At 43.7% G+C, this 24,253-nt stretch overlaps 1 protein-coding gene across 2 annotated transcripts in view; it reads left to right on the forward strand.

Annotated features, from left to right (window-relative positions):
- Positions 1-24,253, forward strand: part of CDH4 (cadherin 4) — a 678,282-nt gene that overhangs the window by 629,144 nt on the left and 24,885 nt on the right. For both annotated transcript variants that reach the window (XM_029071066.2, XM_029071067.2), the window contains 3 exons: positions 1,845-2,030; positions 16,826-17,079; positions 20,603-20,745. In XM_029071066.2, coding sequence (XP_028926899.1) covers positions 1,845-2,030; positions 16,826-17,079; positions 20,603-20,745 — 583 coding nt within the window. The remainder of the gene's footprint in view (positions 1-1,844; positions 2,031-16,825; positions 17,080-20,602; positions 20,746-24,253) is intronic.

Consider the following 24,253-nt stretch of genomic DNA (forward strand, 5'->3'; position numbering starts at 1 on the left):
GGTCATACTACTTACTCTGTCATACACTCCCAAGTGCTTAGTACAGTGCTCTGCACAAAATGCATGCTCAATAATTATCAGTTTTTGATTGATTGGCCTTTCATTTGTCATGGAATAAGTTAAATGGGCTGTTGGGAAAAGCAGCATGACATACTGGCTTGGGAGTCAGAGGACCTGGGTTCTAATCCCACCTCCACCACTTGTCTGCTGGGTGACCTTGGTTAGTCACTTAACTTTTATGTGCCTCAGTTACCACATCTGTATAATGGGGATTAAGATTGTGAGCCCTATGCGGGACAGAGACTTGGCCCAACCTGATTATCTTGAATCTTCCCCAGTGCTTAAAAATGCTTAACAAATGCCATTTTTTTTTGCTGTCACATATGAAGTAATGTAATGTTACATAGTGTGACATTAAAAAGCACCAGGTATTCAAAGGGAGTCTTAAGAGCAAAAATAATGTAAAACAATTTAATAATCACATGCAATCAACACACCAGTGCATATACATAAATATTGAAGTTGTAGAATGCCAATCTTAGGCTCCTTCCATCTGCTTGAGAGATCCAGTCTTTATTAGTAGAGATCAGAGAGGACTCCCATGGTGGAGAAACAGTGTAACAGGAGGGTTGAGGGAAATGGAATTTCCTTCCTTGAAGATCCTTAACAATAGGAGCACTCTTCATTATTTGGACATAGTTGATGCTGAGTGACAAAGGGATGGACCAGAAGTTGTCCACATCCTTACACTGTGCATCCCATTTGGAAGCGGGACTGCCTCCATTCTGATTATCTTATATCTACCTGCACTCAGCGCAGTGCTTGGCACATAGTAAATGCTTAACAAATACCATACACTGCCAGAGGTTCCACTCAGCACTTAAATTCAGTGATGTGACTATGATGTATTTGGAGGAAGCAATTAAAAGAGAGGTTCTAAACTCATTTTGAAAAATTGTATTTACATTCCTTTGGGAAACAAAGAGACATTGAAAGGGGTCTTTGAAGAGGAATGACAAACATGAAATGTGGGAGGTATTGATCCACCTTCCACTTAGGGCTTATAAATTTGAAACCTACTCTTCTTATCCTAATCCCCAAGCAGGTCTAGATCTTGTGGAAGCACGATCTTCCCGTTTTCCTTCTTTATGGTATTTGTTAAGCACTTACTATTTGCTAGACACTGTACTGTACTGAGTACCGGGGTAGATACAAGCTAATCAGTTTGGACACAGTCCCTGTCCCACATGGGGCTCACAGTCTTAATCCCCATTTTACAGATAAAGGACTGAGGCCCAGAGAAGTAAAGTGACTTGCCCAAGGTCACACAACAGACAAGTGGCAGAGCCAGAATTAGAACTCAGATCCTTCAGACTCCCATACCCATGCTCTATCCATTGTACCTTCCATTCATCTGTGGCTCCAGTGTAGCTCCAGTTTCCTGTTCCAGATGAAGCACAGGGGTCTGTTTGCCTAAATAAAAAGTCCCCATTTGGAGAGAGGAAATCCACTGAAAGACAATTTACAGCTGTGGGTAAACTCTTCAACCCCACCATGGTGGCCTGTGAGACCATCTCAAAAACCTTGTGCCATGTCTCATAAACTGGAGGGCTGGACCATTATCTGGTGAATTCAGACCCCGTAGACAATCAATCCTAAAAGAGCCATGTGGATTATTTTGCCCGGGGAACCAGATTGGCTAACTTGATAGCCCAAAGTCCTCGAGTGATCATGCAGATTTCTTCTTTGTTGTGGCAGAATCTGAAAGCTGGTGGCCTCTTAAGGCTGAAATTCTCAAGTCCATGAAACTGTTAAAAGATCTTTTCTTTCCTTGTCCCCTGCAGTTCTCCGGGGAAGTTCCTGAAAACAGAGTAGAGGTTGTGGTTGCAAATCTTACCGTGACAGATGGAGACCAGCCCCACTCACCAAACTGGAACGCTGTCTACCGGATCATCAGTGGGGACCCTTCGGGACATTTCAGCATTAGGACAGATCCGGTTACCAATGGAGGCATGGTCACTGTGGTAAAGGTAAGTCACCTGTTCCTTTTCACCTGTCTATGTAGCCTGACTTTTAGCTGCAGCAGAGAGATGCTCATCAAGATATCCCCAGGTGCTATAAATGTACTTTAGCGTGATTCTACAACCAGTCCAGCCATGCAAATTAGCATTGACCCTCAAAGCTACGGTGAGTAAAATTTTAATAAAAACTGAAGCTACATCCCACGACAGTGATAATCAGTGGATGAGTCTACAGGGAGCTGGCATCTCTTGAAATTTTTGGCCTGAATCTGCAAGTAGCAAACCTAGCCCTAGGGGTCAAGCTAGTTTTAACAAGCTTTATGCCCCCCACACACCCTCACACACATACCCGCACACACCCGCACACACAGAATTAATGTTTTGGGGACAAGGTAGTAGTTTTAATAATAATAATAATAGTACTTGTTAAGCACTTACTTTGTGCCAATCCCTGTTCTAAGCACTGGGGTAAATACAAGGTAATCAGGTTGCACACTGTCCTCGTCCCACATGGGGCTCACACTCTTATCCCCATTTTATGGATGAGGTAACTGAGGCACAGCGAAGTTAATAGATTTTCCCACGATCACATAGCAGATGTGTCGGAGCCAGGATTAGAACCCAGGTCCTTGTGACTCCCAGGTCCATGCTCTATTCACTAAGCCACACTGCTTCTCACTGCTACTACTACTGTTAGTACCCAGGAGTCTCCTTCACTCCTCCTTCTGCCTCCTGACCTTTTCCAGGGCTTTTGTCCACAGATTCAACTAGCTCTGCCTCTGTGATTCAAACCCCTGGCTCCATAACAGAAACCAGGAGTAAGAATCCCTTGTGCTGACTTTTATTTAGGCAAAGCACTGGGGTGAAGGGAATGACTCCAACTAAGGCTTGTGTTTGTGGGGGGCGGGGGGTGACGAGGGGAAACTAAACTTTGAACTAAACTTGTATTTCTCTAGCTCTTGCTAGAGTTCTCTAGACTGTAAACTCATCCTCTAGACTGTAAGCTTGTCTTCTAGACTGTCAGCTCGTTGTGGGCAGGGAATGTGCCTGTTGTGTTGTACTCTGCCAGGTGCTTAGTACAGTGCCTTGCACACGGTAAGTGTTCAATAAATATGATTGATTGATTGATTGATTTTGCCCAAAAGGGAATTGGTGCCCCATGCTGAACCTCATTGGAGCACATTCAAGGTAATCTTCCTCCTTCTTGCTTTGAGCTGTACTGCAGAAGCAATGAAGTTCATCTTTTCTGCTTGCTTCTCTGACCACCTGATCCTTCCCATCCTGTCCTGGGACTAACAGATTTTGAATGTGAATGGGCTCAGACTGTCCTCACCTCCCTCCCCCCTCCAACCTACCTCCTGCAAGCAACATGAATTGACTTCACTGCAGGTCTGGCTTTCAGTGGGTGGCAGGCAGAGAATCAGGGACCAGACAGTATCCTCTCTGGGCAGCTGTTCTGTAAATCAGAGTTCTGTGAATCGCCTATCATACGGGAGTCCTACAGATATTCACGGAGACTATCAAGAGAACAAGGCAAGTCTGAGTAGGCAGCAGTGAAGGAGAGCGAGCCCTAGGGCACTAGGAAAAGAATGATTTATATGCTCGGGACTAAGCCTTCTTCCTTTTGAAGTGTGTGGTCTTCACATACAAATGTTGAAGCGTAAAAGAGAAAAAGGCCACTAACATGGGACTCTGGCTTAATCCCGATTTTTAAATTTAAAAAGAGATTCAAGAGTGAATTCAGGCAAACATCTACTTCCTCAAATTAAGGAAACAGCCAGACATCACACACCAACTTCATGTGGGCTTATCAGCCTTGTTCCTTTACTTTTGCAGAATAGACTGCCTTCAAGGTGGCCCTTGGCTTCTCTCTTACAGCAACAGAGACAGGATAGGTGGGAGTGGAGAACAATTGATAAAACTTAATTGGAGAACTAAAACAATAACTCAGGACATAGCAAGCTACTGTAAAGAGCGCAAACAGTTATGTAAACCAGAATGGGGAGGGGAAGTGGTTATGGCAAAAACACCCTGCTCCACCTGGTTCCATCCTATCCCTGCTGTCCCATGGCTTTTTATTTCTAGTGGTATAATCTTACTATGTGCTAGGTGTTGTACTAAGTGCTAAGTACTAAGTGCTAGGGTAGATACAAACTAATGTCCCGTGTGGGGCTCAAAGTCCTAATACCCATTTTACAGTTGAGGTAACCTAGGCACAGAGTGAATTGACTTATCCAAGGTCTCCCAACAGACAAGTGGCGGAGTCACGATTCGAACCCGGGTCCTCTGACTCCCAGACCCAAACTCTTACTCCCCACCCCATCTCTCCTACACTTAATCTATATTAAATTGCTATGAGGGCAGTTTCTGGGACAGCAAAATGAAAACAGCATTTGGCTAATCGTGCTTCTTCCACAGGATTATCTTCCTTTAAAAAGGGTGTTACATAGACTGTGATCCCTGTGTGACACAGAGATTCTGTCTAAACTTGTAACTACCCCAGTGCTTAGTATAGTGCTTGGAACATAGGAAGCACTCAACAAATATCATTATTATCATTATTATAATTATCATCATCATTATTATTTATTTAGAGGCCAGGGAATGTTCAGAGGAGCAGTTGCCACCCACTTCTCCTTGCTCTCTCTGCTCAGTAATGATCAGAATGCAAAAATCCACCCCCAAAATCACACAGTACCATATGGAACTCGGAACTTCAAACCTCTTGAATTGCTCCAGGATGCAGTTCGGCTTAGGCACCTTAGGAGAAGCAGCGTGGCTCAGTGGCAAGAGCCCGGGCTTGGGAGTCAGAAGTCATGGGTTTGAATTCCGGCTCTGCCACTTGTCAGCTGTGTGACTGTGGGCAAGATACTTAACTTCTCTGGGCCTCAGTTACCTCATCTGTAAAATGGGGATTAACTGTGAGCCTCACATGGGACAACCTGATTACCCTGTATCTACCCCAGCACTTAGAACAGTGCTGTGCACATAGTAAGCGCTTAACAAATACCAATATTATTTGATAGTCTCCTATATGTTACCTACTGTAATGGAACAAGCAGGTGAGATCAGGGTTCTGTAGAAGAAAGTGGTTGAGACAAAAAGGCTGTGTTTACATTTGAGAAGTGGTGAGAAAATGGGCCCTTCAGCAGCTTCCTCCACTCAGCCAGAAAGCCTGCAGAACCTGGCCCGCTATGTTCGGTTTTGAGTCAAACTCTGTGCTTCAAAGTTTAGACATTTCAGGCTCCAGATTCCGAGGTGTATAGATAGATGCTACCCAGGAGAGCAGTGCTTCCTTCTCCACCACACAGATGCACAAAGCAAAGTTTCCAGAGAGAAGGCAGAAGCCTGTGAGCCCACAGTTCTCAGAATGCGTGAACATTTCCCCACTGTGGTTCTCCAGCTGGGCTTCCCAAATGTATTTACTTTTGGGGGTGTGAGGTAGGAATCTGATTAGGAATTCACGATGAGAGGCGAGACTTGTAGGGCTGGTGGTGGTGGTGAACGATTCACTTTCCCTCTCAGAGTCTACACACAACTTTAGCCAGGATGGGCAAAATGGGGTGAGTGAGCATTTGAAGAGGTCCCAAAACTGAATTCTCGGGAAGTATCTGATTGGAGAAAACTCAGCTGTGAAATTTGGCTTTTAATAGTGAATCTCCACTTTTCTTTTGTGAAGAACTGTGTAAACAGGCCATAGTTGCTATTTGGTTATGAAAAATGTCTTCACGTGCAACCATTGTTCACCTCTTCAATATCTACCTCTCTGAGTAGGCCCAAAAGCTAGGTGTGGACAAGAGAGCTGATTTGGGGAGAAGCGACAGTACAGAACCATGTTTCCATCAACTCACTAGGGTCTGATCAGAGGCTGGCAGTGATGATGATGATGATAATAATGTGGTATTTGCTAGGCACTTACTGTGTGCCTAGTCACTGTTCTAAGCACTGGGGTTAGATATTGGATAAAAGGATTATATACAGTCCCTGTCCCTCCTGACGCTCACAGTCTAAGGGGGAGGGAGAGCAGATATTTAATGCCCATTTTACATGTGGGAACTGAGGCACAGATATGTTAAGTGGCTTGCCCAAGGTCACACAGCAGGCATGGGGAGAACTAGGACTAGAACCCAGGTCTCTAGACTCCCAGTCCTCTGTTCTCACTGCTTCTCAAATAAAGGGAGTTGGTCAGGCCTACACCAAAGTCAGTGGTGGATTTGGCTATTAATAAAGTCCAGTCCTTCTGACTCCCTCTGTATGTGACACTTATATTGACCTTTAGCTGATGTTGAAGAGAAGCAGTTTGGCTTAAAGGATAGAGCACGGCACTGGGATTCAAAAGGTCATGTGTTCTAATCCCAGCTCCGCCACATGTCTGCTGTGTGACCTTGGGGAAGTCACTTCACTTTTCTGTGCCTCAGGTACCTCATCTGCAAAATGGGAATTAAGGGAATGAGCCCTATGTGGGACAAGGACAGAGTTCAATATGACTACCTTGAATCTACCCCAACGCTTGGAACTTTGCTTGGCACATAGTATGTGCTTAACAAGTACCAAAATTATAATTATTATTATTATTATTTGTGCTTCAATTCCCTTCACCTATAAAATGGGATTTAAGATTGGGAGCCCTCTGTGGAACGGGGACTGTGTCCAACACGATTATCTTATATCTACCCCAAAGCTTAGCACAGTGTATGGCACATCATAAGTACTTAAAAAAAAACAGAAATATTACTATTATGATTATTATTGTGTCCTCCTGCCTCTTGAATCCCAAACAGCCCGGAGTTCTCAAACAGTCATGTTACAGGCTCCTTACAAGGAAGATATTTTTCTCTAGTTGTCTTCTGTGTCTGAATTAGTTCATTCTTGCTTACACAGGGAAAATTTTCAAATCAAAATTTAAAATCCTGAATGAGCCAGGGCAGGAGAGGCGAACTAGGTGAACCAGGCTTATCTGAGTCGCAGAGCATCACTAGCTCTTGCTGCTGCTTCTGCTGCTGCTGTCGGCCTAATCAATAAGTAACATTTCCAGTGACATGAAGAGGAAAACGTCAACCCAGTGAGAAGAATATGAAACAGCAGAACTGAGATGAGATTCCTTCCCTCCAATCATCTGCCTTCTTACCCTCACCCAAGCAGCTCAGAGCAGCCATTATCCCCTGCAGACATGCAGCTAGGAAATGGTTAGATTATAATACCAGATAGCACTTCAATTCAAACTGGCCTATAAGGTCTGCTATGTATTATGCATAATACAGCAACTGATTTTTTTTTAAATCAAGCCAGTATATTTTTTATTCAATTTGGAAGTCATTTAAGACAAGCATCTTGTTCTGTAACACTTAATCTCATGAATCATTTCAAAATTGATATTTAGCTCATTTAAATAATCATTTTAGACATTTTCTTTGACATGTGAGCAGAAAAAAAAGGACCTTAGAACATACTATTGAACGTCTTTAGTTTTTGAACTCAACCCAGCCTGCATTTTGTGTGTAGTTTGAAACATTACTATTTCCTCTATCTCAGAATAGAACTTCCCACCAACCCCCTCCCCAACCTTCACTTCAGGAACAGCTCAGACATGAATCCAACAGAGTTCAGGATGTGGATATCTAGTTTTTAAGTCCCTCCCATGGTTACCTATTCTTTCCTACTCAATCCATGGATATTCTATTATTGAAAATGAAGGACTTTGTCTTTTGCATGTTCTTTATTTTCCCAACAGGGATGGCAGCAAATAAATAAATACATAAATAAGTACTCTTGTCAGTATGCTCAGCATGGCCAGCCCTAGTGGGATATTTTGGCACAAACCAGGAATTTTTTTCTATCACCCACATCCAACTAGTCAACACAATGGCTCCTGAGAAGTTACATTACAAGACAGAACTCTGAGGGCTGCAGAGTTCTGTGAGTGAACAGTGGTTGGTGGATTCAGAAAGACTCCAGCAGGCAAGCAGGGCATGGCAGAAGGGGAATAGGCAGGTGGCACTTGAGTGTTTTGCCAAGTATTGTCCAGACTCGACTGTGACCTGAATTGGCAGCAAGTGAGGTTGGGCAGCTCCAGTGAATGGAGAAGTGAGTAAAGTGATTTTGGGAGAGTGGTGAGATCAATTGATGGTATTTATTGAACACTTACTGTTTGAAGAGCACTGTATTAAGTGCTTGGGAAAGTCCAATACATTAGGGTTGGTAGTCGCCATCCCTGCCCAGAAGGAGCTTACAGTCTACAAGACCAGAGTTTGGTGTATTCAGCTTTGGTTCCCGGCAAATGGCCTGAGCTGGGGTCTTATTCTGCACCTACTGTAAGCCACATTCCCTTACTTCAGGAAAAGAAGGGCTATCACCCTGTCCAGAGGTACCCTGCCATATAGTGGTGGATGTACACAACCACCCAAATTGAAACTGTTGCAGCAAATTCTCTATTGATTTCTCCATTACAAATATGTTTTCTTTTACCCTCCTATGATCCTTTATTGACTGTAATGGGTTTTTTGGAAGGCCTCCTAGCTCAGAACGATGATGCCATTTCTAATGCATGACATGCAGTATTATCCCCTGTTCTCCCAGGGAAGTGAACCAATAAATACAGGAGAATGATCGCTTGGCTTTACCGGCTTGTTCAAATATGTCACAGCCACAATTTTATTAAGCAATATATTCAGACTAGATAACTTCGTCCTGCTGACTCTGTGGACTCTCTGTTAATAAGCTGACTTGAGGGGGCAAGAGACCAATGGGTCTGAAAACTTCTGAGTATAGGTGGGAGACCCATGGTGGGGAGGGGAATATATCACAGTAAAAGTTCTCTATGTGGCAGGAAGAAGCAGAAAAGTCTAGTCGAAAGAACACAGGCCTGGGAGTCAGGAGACCTGGATTCTATTGCTAACACCTCGACTTGCTTATCAGGTCACCTTGGACAAGTCACTTAACTTCTCAGGACCTCCATTTCTTTAACTGTAAAATGAAGAGTAAACACCTGTTCTGCCTCCCCCTTAGACTGTGAGCAGTCCCATGTGGAACAGGGATTGTGTCTAATCAGCATATATTATAACTACCCCAGCACTTAGTACAATTCTTGCCACATAGTATATGCTTGACAAATGCCATTATTGTTATGATTATTATTGTTATTGTTGCTAAAATTATTTTTAATGATTAATAATAATAATCACGCAGCACATCCAGGGTACTGGCTAGGTAGGGTTCCTTCTGTGGATTTGAAAATCAGTCAACTCTATCAGATTAGCAAATACCTTAGAGTATGTTTCACTCCTGTTCTCAAGAGCATCAAATGCTGTCAGTCCTGCTTGGGGGAGTCAGAGAGCTGTTGTCTGGTTTAGATAAGGATGCAGTTAAGGGACTGTTGTGGCATTTGGGATATTTGCATCTCCTCTGCCAAGTCTCAGCTTCTGGCTTTTGGGAAGAGAATTCCCTCTAATCTGGGATTTGGATTCAGGTTTGCAGGGTCCAGAGTTTACAAGATTTCACGGGATTACTCACAGGACTTTTTTGACCAGATGAGAAAGGACTTCTCTTACCATGCCCCTCTCTGCAATATGCCATATGCATCCAAAAAGACCTGTCCAGTCTCCCCCCCAAACTTTCCCTTCTTTCTGCTCAGCACAGAGAATGACCTGTCCACTAATCACAGCTATAGTTACACCACTTCAGCATCTGGACCCTTCCTCGTCCAACAGGGTGGCATATTTCCTGGTCCAGAAGCTCTCAGAAGTTTCTGGTTTGATGAATTATAACCAGGAGGATGGAGGGCAGGATGTGAATAAATGTAATTTCTTATTAAATGTTTATTAGAGTTTGACATATTTAGTAAATAGGTGAATGTTGTGCAAGATAAAATAGAAAAATAAGTGCTGGGTGGAAAATTTGGAGACTGAACTTCATTAGTCAACTGTTTCCAGAGTCTGAGCAGTATTTATGCAGCCACCTTTATCATGTGTCTTTTGTTGAAAGCAACATAACTCCCTGAGTCAGTGCCAGTGGGGTAGTTGGATGTAAATCTGTGAGCCTCCTCTTTATTTATTAGGTAAATGTTCAACTCGGCTGTTGGAAAATCATTTATTTAACAATGGGAACATTTGTACAAGTACTTAAATCCAGTCCAATTGGCGTATTTGGCCAATACTGATTTTTTTTTCTTTTGTAAACACTGATTTTCTGCTTTGGCTCACACCACCTCCAGTTATATCCTGTCCTAACATTCGGCTTTCTCCCCCAGAAAACACTGGCTCTGGAATCCATTGAGACTCCTCTCCCGAGAAGCCCTCCTCCAGGGACCTGCTAAATTTCTAAATTAACATAAGGAAGCAGGTCCTCTTTCCAGAGGTGTGTTCCTGCAGACTCTCCTCTGTGATGGCTAACAGGCAGCTGTCCCAGCAGTCAGGAAGTAGAGAGTGTAGAAATGTTTCCAAAAATGTCATTACATCAAAGATACCTGCTCAAGGTATTTTTTGCTTCTAACTGCCCAGCCGTGCTCACCCAATATGCCTGTTGAGAACAATGTGCACTCACCACAGAGTCCAGATATACCTTTGGCAAGGCAGGCTGACATTTTAGCTCAGGTAAGAACATCCCTCGTACAGCCAGATGGAGACAGGCTAATTGACAAAGTATGGTGTGATTCCAGTCCAGGTCACACTCACCCCACTTCTTGTTGTCAATCAGTGGGTCAACACCATCAAATAAAGATCCAATAACTCCTTAGCATGCCGCTGAGATAATGGGTTCTATGTTTCTGATATTGGGGCTCTCAAGAATAGTTTTATGTTTCCATGCTTTTGTCACCTATGCTTTAAGCCTCTTTGGATACTCTGATTCTATAAACAGAGGGGAGTGGAAGGGAACCTCAGCATCTGCTAGTCTGGGGCCCCACTTGAAATCAATCAGTTGTATTTATTGAGCAGTTACTGTGTGCAGAGCACTGAACTATGCATTTGGGGGAGTACAATAAAACAGTAGACATGTTCCCTGCACAAATCAAACCATCTTGTGGGCAAGGAACATGTCTACTAACTATTGAGCTGTACTCTCCCAAGCGCTTAGTACAGTGCTCTGCACACAGTAAATGCTCAGTAAATATCACTGATTGAGCTAGGGAATGGTGACCTATTTGTTTCTCCAAAATGTTCAGAGGTGGAGACTCTACCATCTCCGTGATAGCTTGTTCCAAGGTTCCAGTCCCCTTCTTCTTCCTTGGGTCCAGCCCAAACTGTTTTGGCTGGGTTACCGTCCATTCCTTCTTGTTTCTTCCTCGGGGAACATGTAATTGCAGAAGAGTATTTAGATTTCTCCTAATCTTCTCTTTCCTCTTTGATTTTCCTTGTGCCTACTGTTCATCTCTGATCCTCCGTCCTCTGGCCCCACTTCTGTTTTTCTACACTTCTTTCAAATGGGGCTGACCAAACGTGGACCTAGTTCTCTGCTCTGGTCAGAGACTAGCAAAAAAGAATCCTTTCTGACTCTCTCTTACCATGTTTCAATAGATCCATCCCTGGCTTTTTGACTAACAACACTGCATTACTGGCATATTCAGCTTCAGATCACAATGGATCCCTTTCTAGTGTTTTTGTGCCTAAACTATCAATCAATCAATATAATTAATTGAGCACTTACTGTGTGCAGAGCACTGTACTAAGCACTTGGGAGAAAACAACAGAATATAACAGATACACCCCCTGTCCACAACAAGCTTACCGAGGGGGAGACAGACATTAATATAAATAAATAAATTATGGATATGTACATAAGTGCTGTACATAAGCTAGTCTTTTTCCACCCTGTATTTTCCCACCTTGTATTTGTGTAGCTTGTATTTCACCTCTAAAGTACTTTCATCTTGTTTTTGTAGGATTATTGCTCCAATTTGTAAAAGTCACTTTGAATTCTATTCTTGTCTAACAAAGTGTTCCAATTTAGTAGTTTCTGTAAATTGGATGAGTGTGCTCTCAAAGCCTTCATCCAGGTCATCAGTAAAGATTTTGAATAGAACAATAGACTGATCCCTGGGGGTCAGTCATCACTCATTATGGGCCCCCAATTTGACACTGAGTCATTGATGCCCTTTGGGTGCCACCCTCGACTAGATGGAGCTCTTAGATAGGTTACATCTATTTTTTTTTTTACGTTATCTACTTGGTCACTGGAAAAAGATTGCCTGTGAGCCTGTGATATGTTCTTCATAGGCCCAAATGTAATCTTTTTCTAGTGACCAAAAATCACATTGGTTTCTTATGAAAATCCTATACCCCCTTAGGCAGTTACAAACTGATTGATTGAACTCTCCCAAATGTTTAGGATCGTGTTCTGCACATAGTAAGCACCAAATAAACACCACTGATTGACTGATCATTTAATCAAATATCTTATCAAGTATCAATTTTAAACTCCCAGATTTTAACTCTTAGAATCTTTCTCTTTCTTCTTTTAAAGATCTCCCCAGCATTTGCACTTTTTCAATCAGCAGGATGTCTCCTGTCCTTCAGGAGATCTCCTTGGGTGTGGGAATCTGTGCTTGTTGTCTCTCTCCTGGTGGATGATAAACTTCTAGAAGAGAGGAGCTGTGTCTTGTTTCTCCTTTTCAATTCCCTCACAGTTCAGTGACCTTTACACAGAGGGCAGTCAGTCAATTTTGTGGAATACCTTACTGTCCTGCAGAGCCCTGTTCCAGAAGCTGAGGGAGTTGCTGACAAAGAAGGCACAACCCCTGCCCCAGAGCTCAGAGACTGATGGGAAAGTTAGGAGAAACATGAACATATGCAGGAAAGGCAACTCATATAAATGTACACAGAACACCTTCCACCTTTGAAAATGTGATCCTTTCAACTGACCTACCAGTTTACCTACCATTTACCTACGAATTTACCGACCAATGTGGGCAGACTTCACACCGACGTGTAATAAAGTCACCACCCCAATTAGAGCCCCAAAGAAGGGAAAGATTCCTGATCTGATGATCCACCTGCCTTATCTATAAGCGGAGAGGGGATGAACTGCTCAAAAGACTGCATGTGCTTTTTCTCAGCATATGAAACCCTGAAGAAATCCCACAGGGTTTCAGAAATGTCCCCGTTATCGTCCTCTGAAGAGCAAAAAAGCTGACTGTGGAAAACATGGTGAAATCTCATCACTGGCAGGAATCCTCCTGGAGCAGTTTCTAAAGAACAGTGTTAATCGTGCACTCCCAGGGTTGTAGTCAGACTTCGGACCATAGAGGGACACAGTGGATATGATTTTTGCTTCCTGTCAGATGAAGGAGAAATACTGAGAACATCAAGACCTTTATGTGTTGTTCTTAGACCTTGCAAAAGTGTTTGGCACCCTCAGCTGACCAGAGCTCTGACAACTTTTCCAGGATGGAATGACTTCAAATGACCACATCAGAATTGAAAGGGGATTTTCTTATCTTTCCCCCAGGACCGGTGGAATAAAGAAAGGCTATTTATTAGGACTAGTCCTGTTTGACCTATTCTGTGCAAACACGACTTTTCCAGTGTCTTTCAGACTATGATAACAACCTTCCAAGTCAACAGGCTAATTATTAATAATTTTTCTTATTTTTTATGGTATTCGTTAAGCATTGGGGTAGATAGAAGTTAATTAGGTTGGACACAGCCCTTTATCACGCATGGGGCTCACAATCTAAGTAGGAGGAAGAAAAGGAGAACTGAGGCACAGAAACGTTAAATTGGATTGCCCAAGGTCAAGCAGCAAGCATTTGGCATATCCGGGATTAGGACCCAGCTCCTCTGACTCCCAGGTCTGTGCTCTGTCCACTAGGCCAATCTGCTTCTAATTCCAGCAATTAGGCTAATTCCTTGAATTAGTCCACACAGGAGCACCAATATACATACAATTGTGCTTGAAAAGCGTACATGCAAGAAGGCATACAGAAGATTATCAAGCACTTTCCCAAACTGGCAGATCATTACAGACTGACCATAAGCCCGAAGAAGGCCTAGGTTATAGCCCGGTTATAGTCCTTGGCAGTCTCTACCTACTGCTGAGAATTTCCATCTTCAACAAGAGTTGAATGGTGCTACCAGGAAAATACATGATCAGGGGTGAATGGTTGGATAAAGGGTTAGTAAACTGAATCAAAGAGGATAGTGTATGGGAGAGTGACAGGCTAATCGTGGGACAACACGGCCTCAAGATTTAGGCCAACTTGAAGGTCTGTGGAACAGTCATAGCCAACCAAGTGCTTAGTACAGTGCTTTGGATATAGTAAGCGCTCGATAATATGATTGAATTAATGAATGAATGAACCTTCCTGGCAGTGATGAAAACTGGCTTACCACAGGCACCGTAGCTGGTTTCTAGAGCAGTTTCAACAGCCCCACTTGGTTCCAAGGCCAACATCAAGTGACAGAGCAGGATCACCAACAGTGGGGTCCTAGAACAAAGATCATCCACCAGCTTTGCAGCAATGATCATTCCAGCACAACTTCTCTGGCTGGGACATGTGAGGGGAATGGATGAGAAACCCCATAATGGTAAGTTGAGACAGACCATAAACAGAGAGGAGGGAAGAAATGTTTGAAAGACACAATGCAGTTAAACCTCTGTGGAGGGGGAATAGCTGTGGAGAGCACCAAAGGATAGCCTGGGCACAGTAGTATGGTATAGTGGATACAGCATAGGCCTGGGAGTCAGAAGGTTGTGGGTTCTAATCCTGGCTCTGTCACTTGTCTGCTGTGTGACTTCTCTGTGCTTCGTTTTCCTTATCTGTAGAATGGGGATTAAGACCGTGAGCATCATGTGGTACAGGGTCTGTGTCCAACCCAATTTGCTTGTATCCACCCCAGCGGCTAGTAAAGTGCATGGCACACAGTAAGCCCTTAACAAATACCAGAATTATTAGTTAGAAATGGAGAAACCTAGAGTGAACAGTAGCTTTGAGAGGATCCTAGCACCCAAAGGCAGAATCAGAAATTGCTCCAAGCACTATGCTTTGCAAAAATGACAGTGCGGCTGAGGCGATGTTTATGAAAGCATGCAACCTGGAAAGGATTATAATAATTATAATAATATTGGTATTTGTTAAGCGCTTACTATGTGCTGAGCACCATTCTAAGTGCTGAGGTAGATACAGGGTAATCAGATTGTCCCAAGTGGGGCTCACAGTCTTCATCCCCATTTTACAGATGAGGTAACTGAGGCACCGAGAAGTGAAGTGACTTGCCCACAGTCACAGCTGACAAGTGGCGGAGCCAGGATTCGAACCCATGACCTCTGACTCCCAATCCCGGCCTCTTTCCACTGAGCCACGCTGCTTCTCTGTGACACTGATTATCAGTGCCAAATGGGTTTTATCAGCCACACCCAAGCACATCACCATAATCTCACTGTCAATTTGTCATCTTCTAACCTCTAAGGGACACACAAATACACCTATATATTCAAATACTTACTCACATGCTCACACATGCATACATGTAGGTATGATATATGTGGGTATGTATCCCTAGCATTTAAGGACAGCAGGGAGAGGTGAGCTGAGAAGCAGCTTGTCTTAGTGGAAAAAATCACAGGCTTGGGAGTCAGAGGACCTGGATTCTAATCCCAGCTCTTCTAATTGCTTGCTGTGTGACCTTGAGCAAGTAACTTAACTTCTCCTCATCTGGAAAAAGGGGATTAAAGCCTCCTCCCTCCAATTTAGACTCTGAGCTCCATGTGGGACAGGTACTGGCTCCAACCTGATAAGGCTGTATCTTTCCTAATGCTTGGAACAGTGCTTGACACATAGTATTTACAAATACTATTAAAAAATGGTGGTCCTAGACTGGAAAGACTTCATTTAGGAAGTGAGGTTTAAGCAGAGCATGGAAAGAAGGGAGGAGCAAGGTTTATCAGAGAATTAAAGGAGAATGTGTGGTGTTTGGGAGACAAGGATACTTATGCACGACAGCACCATATTCTGAAGAGACAGTCAGAAGCTTTGGACATTAACCCAGTTACCTTACTGACCATTGAAATGCTAATAACTTTTTTTTATTAGTCTCTGTCTCCTTAGTATCTTTAGATATTTATTAGTATCTGTCTCCTTTTAATTTATCCTAATCATTGCTTTTACTCCTGCCCTTGATGGATTTCTTGATTAGTATGGAAACTTTTGGCAAAGGACACATGGCTTCCTGAAATTTTTAGGCTGAGAGTACTACCTCAAAAGTCCTCTGAATCTCTTTTTCATTTTCCCAGATAACAAAACAGGAGCTTCCTGCTCCTAAAGATCCTAAAGAATTGCTTTACAATACTCCCTCAGCTCATTGTTGCCACCCACCAAGAAGAGTGAGGAACACAGAGAGGAAATCACCACTTACAGGTGGAAAGTCCCTAGGATTTGTTCCAAAATATATCATACATAGCCGTGGGGCTTGGGCCAAATCACTGATCCACTTGGGGCCTTAACATTCCCTTCTGTCAAATGGGAATTATAGTAGCTTTGAAATGTGGTTAAGATCAGTTAGAGATCTGATTTTATTCTAAGCTTCTTCCCACCCACCTTTTGTGTTACCCACTAAATATTTCAGGCAAAGTCAGTCAGCTTGTCATTTCCTCCAAATCAGCAGGTGATCTATTCCCAAGACTGGCTAATTGCAGGCAAGATTATGATGATAGAAACTGTACTTTATAAAGCAGGAAGCTGAGGTGATAGGTCCAGCTTTCCAACCTATGCCACCCCAACATGTCCTTGATTAACTAAGGAGCAGACGAGTTTGCCCTCCGCCTCTCAGATCCTCTCCATATCCTTGTGTCCCTCTTGTGCTTGCTTGTTTCAGGCAGTGGACTACGAGATGAACAGAGCATTCATGCTGACTGTGATGGTGTCCAACCAAGCCCCCCTGGCCAGCGGGATCCAGATGTCCTTCCAGTCCACGGCAGGGGTCACCATTTCAGTCATGGACGTCAACGAGGCTCCTTACTTCCCATCGAACCACAAGCTGATCCGGCTGGAGGAAGGAGTGCCCACGGGCACTGTGCTGACCACGTTCTCGGCAGTGGACCCAGACCGCTTCATGCAACAGGCAGTAAGGTGGGCCACCCACTAGTACAGAAGTTTCTATTAAATTAAGACCAGGGCCCACCTCTGTGTGGAAATCAGAGTATGAAAGTGTCCCATCAGCTGAATGTGTATTTCTTGAGAATCTATATGTTTTGTAGGCCAGTTGCCCTAGGTGAAGAAGCCACTCCCGTAGTTATATGTTTGACCCTTTGGGAGTTGAAGGACCTCTTTCAGGCCACTACTGGAACATGTTTATTGAAGGCCCAGAGTGTGAGAGATGAAATGTGTCCCTCTAGAAACTGAACGGAAATCACCAGAAATGTGGCCCCCTTGATTTTTCCCCATAGGGTCAAACTTTAGAGAGCCATATGAAGAGACACAACTCTAGGGAATTAACTGTTCCTTAGACAGGCTAGCACGTTATGGAGATCAGTCTCTCCAATGACTCTTGAGGCAGAGTGCTCGCCCGGCAGAGCTGATTCATTGAATGAGAGCTGTGAGTCCATTTATCAACAGCTCATTCAGACTGTGCTTCTGCCAAGTATTTAGACTTCACCGGCTATTTCACTCGTTCGCCCCTTGCATTTCCATTCATGTTCACCTTAGAGCAAGGGTTGAAAATAAAGTCTTTTTCCCTGCCTTCGAGCATTAAGTGAAAATCAGCCCCCATTTGCTAGTCAGATTCAAAGAAGGTGAAGCCTTAATGAAAAGGCTTTAATTGGTGTTGTGATCTTAAAAAAAGGGGTGGGGTCACACTTTGCCCAAGAAAATAGAGAGTTCTTTCTTCTCTCCTAAGTGGCTTAACCAGCTTCTCCATCATGGAGCTTGAGGAAATTCCTTTGGAAATTTGCTGAGCAGAAGTAGGCTAAAAGCTCAGGCTGGAAAGCCTCCATGAGCAGAGTTCATTGGTGCCACTTTGCTGCTGGGATTGAGCCTAGCCAACCTGGATCCTGCCAGGCTGTTTCCCTTTAGGGGATGAAGAGGAGTTGTCGAATCTGGGTCACTTTAATACTGTGGCAGAAGGGGCCTGTGCCTTGACCTCCCCAAAGGGAAGAGCATGAAAAAGGAACAGCTTTCTGAAGCAGCAACTCGGGGCCAATCAGATAAATCCGTGCCAAGCTCTCCAGAATAGAGCAGTTGCTTTGGAGCAAGATGATGACTTGTGAACTATTTTAGCCACAATGAAATGGGGTGCAAGAACTTAAAAGAAGAATGAAAATTCCTGAGATTTTTCATTCGTTTTTGAAAACGGAAAGAAATTCTCAGCTCCACGGAGTGTTGCCCAGAAACCATCTGGACACACCTATGTTTGTTCCTCTCTTCTAGCTGCTGTCTCGGTTTGCAAAACCTCCCTTTGGAGTTGTTTGTAAAGCCCCCATAGCCTTTAGAAAGTTGGTGGGAGTGACAGGGAAGAATGCTCTCCTGAGAAGCTCCAGAGTAGCAGCCACAAGGCAACCATTTCCACTCCCCTCTGCCACAGGTCGCTGACCACTGACAGGTGCAACTTATACCAATAGGGGAAGTTTGGGAGAGTTAACTCAGAGTTGGGCCTTTGCTACAAGCCTTGAAGTGCATTCCTTCTAATGTGATTTCTGCACAGAGCTCAAATATCAGGGAGAGGGACCAGAGTTCAAACCAATGACAGTCCTTACACCAGGGATGTTTTCAGATCATTGGACGGTGGAGAAACGTCACCCAGGTGCCTAGCAGAAAAAAATGACCATATGGCATCCGTCTCAAGACTCGTAGCTTTCAGACTTACAAATTAAATGGAATTCATTTAATGGGACCATTTTTCTTAGATTCATGTTGAAACAGGGAGTATCTTGCAAAGCAGCTTTTGTTTATGTGCCCGATCTTCACCCCCCTCTTGCAGTTCCTTTTCCATACAGAGAGATTCAAACCACTCAGAATCTCATCAACTCACGAATCTGTGGTTGTGCTAAATTGTAATGTAAGAGGAAAACTGGCAGAGTGGCCTCTCTCCAGCCCTGGAGAAATGACAAGCTTCCTGGAATCTTGCCTGGGATGGGGTGACAGGCACATAGGCTCCTACAAGACCTTCTATAAAGACTTGCAACAAGCTTACTGCTAGGCTGCTCTGGCTACGGTTCCCAGGTTCCACATTTTACTGCAAAATTGATGTTTGGTTAGTGGATCAAATGGTACATTTTAAAAATAAAGGCAGGGAGCTGTTGACCGGGAGTTCGTTGTGGAGAACAACTATTTTTCAGAAACTTACTGAAGACATAGTTACATTCAGCTGAACTTCTGCCCCTACACTCAAAATGGAAAACAGGATTTTTCTTTCCTTTGGCCAATACTACTGAGTTAGGTCAACACCATAGGGCATCACAGGGACTGAGAAGGGGTTGCAGTAGGTTCAGGCCTGGATTTGTTAGCAACCTTCTGGGAGCAGTGGAGGATGGGCAGCCCCAGGAAGCCTGGGGAAATCAGAGAAACAACCTGAGAGTGTTTGATCAGCTGCTAGTACCCAGAGTCTCACGGTGCTCTGCTTCTGGTATCTTGGGGAAGATCAGAGAAGCAGCCTGGCAGCTGCTGCTATCTGGTCTCCCATTATACTCTGCCTCTAGAGGTGCAGCCCTAGAAGCGAAAAGTCAGTCGAGTCAAGTCAACAGACTCTTGTGTAAGAAAGTGGGGGAGTATGTGGAGGAAGTGGGGGCAGAAGAGGTCAGATTTGACCCCCTTGAGCATATACTCTTCACAGGGGAATCCTTAGGCTGAGCTTCTGAGTGATCTGACCCAAGAGGTCTCAAGGAAAGAGCTCTGGGCTTGAGTCAGATAATCTGGGTTCTAGTCTTGGCTCAGTCACTTAATTACTGTGTGACCCTAGGTCATACAATCGATGGGAAAATACTTGGAGATCTTCAGAAGAAAATCAATGTAAATGGCAGGAGTCGCAGCCCACGAGCACAGAATGGACTCTTTATTTCTGGGCTTCTGGCCACAGTCTTTATAATCTTGAGGAGAGCATCCACCACAAACCTTACTGCTAAATTCCAATTCCCAATTTGGTGGACCCAGCCATGGGAGACCACTAAATAGAAGCCCATTTCTGTCAAGTGTTTAGAAGTCTTTCCTGAGTACCGGCAAGATGCTGAACTCCATACAAGAGTGTCAGGTCCCCATGTTAGAGAATAGACATGCTACCTGTCCTCAGGGAGTTTACAGTCTGATAGGGGCATGCATACACAAGATAAGCTGACTATCAGTAGATCACTACAATCACAAGGTTGAGTTGGGGGTAGTCTCCTCTTTGGATAGTCTCCCACTAGACTGTAGACCCCTGGAGGTCAAGGGTCACGACTACAAACTCTATCGTACTCTCTTATGCGCTTACTACTTTGCTCTGCACAAAGAAGGGGCTCAATAGGTATTACCAAAGAATTGATTTGATTTAGGCTGTAATGGTCAACCTGAAATTCCTAACTATAGAAGGAGTTTCCAAAAGGAAGAACCCCCTAATTTCAAGCCCAGTTCAAAACATGACCCCTGGAAAGACTCTTTGTGTATTTATTTCCTTTCTCCATAGATACTCCAAGCTGTCAGACCCGGCAAACTGGCTGAACATTAATGCTACTAACGGTCAGATCACCACCGCGGCTGTCCTTGATCGAGAGTCGGTCTACATTAAGAATAATGTCTACGAAGCCACGTTCTTGGCGGCTGACAACGGTGGGCCCCAGCTACGCATTGTTCATGCTTCAATACTACCCTAATGTGATACATTAACAGGAGTGATGCCCTGACAGAATTGTCAGAATAAGTTATCCTTTCTCAGGTTTTACAGTCCAAAAATGTGAAAGTGGGACAGGAAATTGGTGGAGTAAATTAAAAGTGCACAATATTCAGAGAGTGTTATTGAAGGAGAGCCAGGGAAAATGGATTTGGGAGACTTTTGAACAGCAGCCCAGCTGTATCTCGAAGGCAGCAGGAGAAGAGTGAGTGCAAGGTAGGGCAAGGGGACTTGGGATGATAAAACAGGCAAAGGTGAGGGCAAGTGGGGAGAGCCAGGTCACGGGGCTTACCACAAAAGAGGAGGTGAGATGGGGAGATTTCCTACAGCTGGAGCTTGGGCTGCAGGTTGAGAAGTTGATGTGGGGGTGGGAGGGGTGGGACAGATTGTTGAGGGTTGCTCCTCCCACCCCATAAATTGGCTGTTTCCCAAGTGAGTATCTTCTTCATAGCTCCTTTGCGGACATGGAATGATAACTATGGCCAGACAGAGATGTTCTTGGGACACAGTTCCCCTCCTTCAAGAAGACTAGACTACAAAGGATGATAGTTAAAGGGATGCCCATGGAGTCTGATTCTTATGTCAATTCTTCCAGTAGGGTTTTTAGGATCTCCAAAGTTCCCACAGGCAATCAGTGGGATAAAGGGCTCAAACCCAGTTTAGAGGTCAAAATCCAACTTGAATAACTGCTATTGCCTTCTCCAGGGTGATTTTCAAATAGGAGAAATAGTCATCTGTCCAGGATGGATAAGGGTGGCCTGGCTAGAAGGTAGACCGATCACTTTTTTGCTACTAAAATCCAGTTTCCTAAAGTTCTCCTCATCATGTCAGTTGGGGTTCTCAGCTTCACTTCCTCTCTTAAGCAAATGAATATTGAGTCAGCTGCATTTTGTTGAGGGAAGTTAAATTACACCAAGTCTACTTGGTATGCTCTACTCATTTATGCCCATGTCCAAACAAAAACATTCATTCTAAATTCACATTTACTAGGCCATGCTGGGAAGCAGCCTGAACATTGTGGAAAGAACATAGGCCTGGAAGTCAGAGAATCTGGGTTCTATTCCTAGCTTTGCTTGTTGAGTGACCTTGGGCAAGTCACTTGACTTCTCTGTGCCACAGTTTCTTCATCTGTAAAATGAGGACTCATTCCTGTTCTCCCTCCTTCTTCGGCTGTAAGCCTTATGTGGGACAGGAACTGTATCTGACCTGATTTTGTTGTCTGACCCAACGACTAGTCCAGTGCTTAGCATATTTTAAGTGTTTAAGAAATACCACAATTATTATTATTGTTCACGTGTCCTGGGCAACGGGTGGGAGACATAGAAGATGTCTACAGATAGACAACTCCTCTGGCACAGGCTTAACAGATTAGATGGGAGCTAATATTTTATACTCAAACCAGGACCCAGACCAACCCTGCTTTGCCATTATGCCTGACTCCACAACACCCACATAACATAGGCATATCTTAAATTATACGTCTCTGCTCTACCTCTCCCACATATTGTTTCAGTTAAAAATCTATTCAGCACTTATAACTCTTCAGAACTGTGGTTTAGAAAGTGAGCAAGGTTTTAATGTATTTTTAACAAACAGCAGACCAGATTCTGTTTGTGAGAGTGCTTCTGTCTCTGTCAGGATTTACTTAACCCTTTAAATGTGTGAGAGCCCATTTAGTGAAATCCTCCCAGTGCTCCTAAAAGTAAGGGTTGTGTTCTCTTCAAAACCTCACATTAAGGAAAACCTGCCATGTAGTACTCACCATGTCCACCATTGTCCAAAAAATGTCTGAAAAATACCCCCTAATTCCTTAACTATGCTGTAGCCGAAATGCATATTGAAAGTATATGCTGTGGCAGAACTGGATGTACTAAATACTTTAGTACTAAAGGGGTTAAATGAACCTTCCAAAGTGCCTAACATAAGCAGGGCCTCTTTTACTCACTCTTGGGATCTTTCTACCCTAGAGGATTTGGGGATCTTCCTGGAAGGTGCACTTGGCAAAAGCTTAGCTTTTTAAAATGTGGTTTTCAAGTAATTCAGACAATCAACTTCCATTCTCACCTCCCATGCAAGCATTTTAAATCTCTGAGGAGTAAGAAAAGAATCTAGAAAAGAGGCCAATCCCTCTTGCTACTATGGAACAATTATTTGCTGTTTGAAATGCAGAGAATAAAGGCCGTGGTCTTCCCGTTTCCTACCAGTCCTTTACGCCACCAAGAACTGAAATTGGGATGAAAATGCTTGCAGACAGAATCCATCACAGCAAGGGTGTAGCTGTAAAAATTCACATGAAAAAGGTCCTTATTTAAAATTCTGTCTCTAGTGCTTAGGGTAATGGCTAAAGTTTTATCTAGGTTAATAGAATCCTTTTTTGGATTTCTCCCCCAGTTTATTTGCTGTGTCATCATATACTTATCAAAGCAGTTTTTCCAAGTCAGAAACAACACTGCATTTCCTCAAATTTGTTTTGAAGTGTTTTGTGAAAGATTAAAGAGACATCCCACTGACCTCCTGCCTCAGAGAGGTTAAGAAATTGCTAATATTTGACTCAAGAATTCAACTTCTTCCCAGAAGCTAGAAGCAGAATTACTTCCAGAGTTTTCCCATCAGCTCCCACCACTAATGGAAACTTGAGTTCTAGTTGGCTCTAGTGCCTCTAAGTTGCTTAACAATAATGGGTCTCCCCTGTCCATTTGGCTAGGGGCAGAAGTATCCAGTAAAGGACACCACTGCCCCAGAATATTGCTCTAAATTTGGAAGTTATTTCATCCAATTAGCCAGCAATTACCCTTGGGGATATTGCGGGTGGATTTGGGCCAGGCATGCCAGAGCCAGTGGTGGCCCCATATAGTCTGTTAGACCACAGCTTTCTCCATCTTTAAATCTCTTCTGAAATCACATCTCTTCCAGGGGGCCTTTCCTGATTTCTCTCTCATCTTTCCCTTGTATAACTCCTTAATTGTCACTCCCACATCAGCAGTGTGTCTCTCAGCCTTATAGCCAGGAATTGGTTGGTTTAAAACCTTTGGATTTTCCATCTTCCAGCATCCCATTGGTGCCAGAAGTCAAAATTGCAGCAGACTGAGATATGGAGAGAGTGATAACTTGTATGAACCAATGCTTTCCCATCAGACCCCAAATGGGGCATGGAAATGACTTCTTAATCTGTGCAAGTTCAGGTATTGGTGCATCCAGCAACTGTATAATGTTGCTGAACATTGGCATTATGTAGATCAGAGACTTTCTGGAATGTGACTTTAACCCTAAAAACAGTTTGGACGTCAGACTAAAAAGAAGAAAGATCCCGATGGCAATAACACTGTGCCACAGAGCAGTTCCTAGCACTGGGCCCTCAGAAACTTAGTTGGCCCATGGGATGCAGGATCAAGTGGCCTCAAATACATGCCCTTATGCCTGATTGGCCCTGGGACAAGCGAAGGAACT

This window comes from Ornithorhynchus anatinus, chromosome 8, assembly GCF_004115215.2.
Source record: "Ornithorhynchus anatinus isolate Pmale09 chromosome 8, mOrnAna1.pri.v4, whole genome shotgun sequence".
NCBI lineage: Eukaryota > Metazoa > Chordata > Mammalia > Monotremata > Ornithorhynchidae > Ornithorhynchus > Ornithorhynchus anatinus.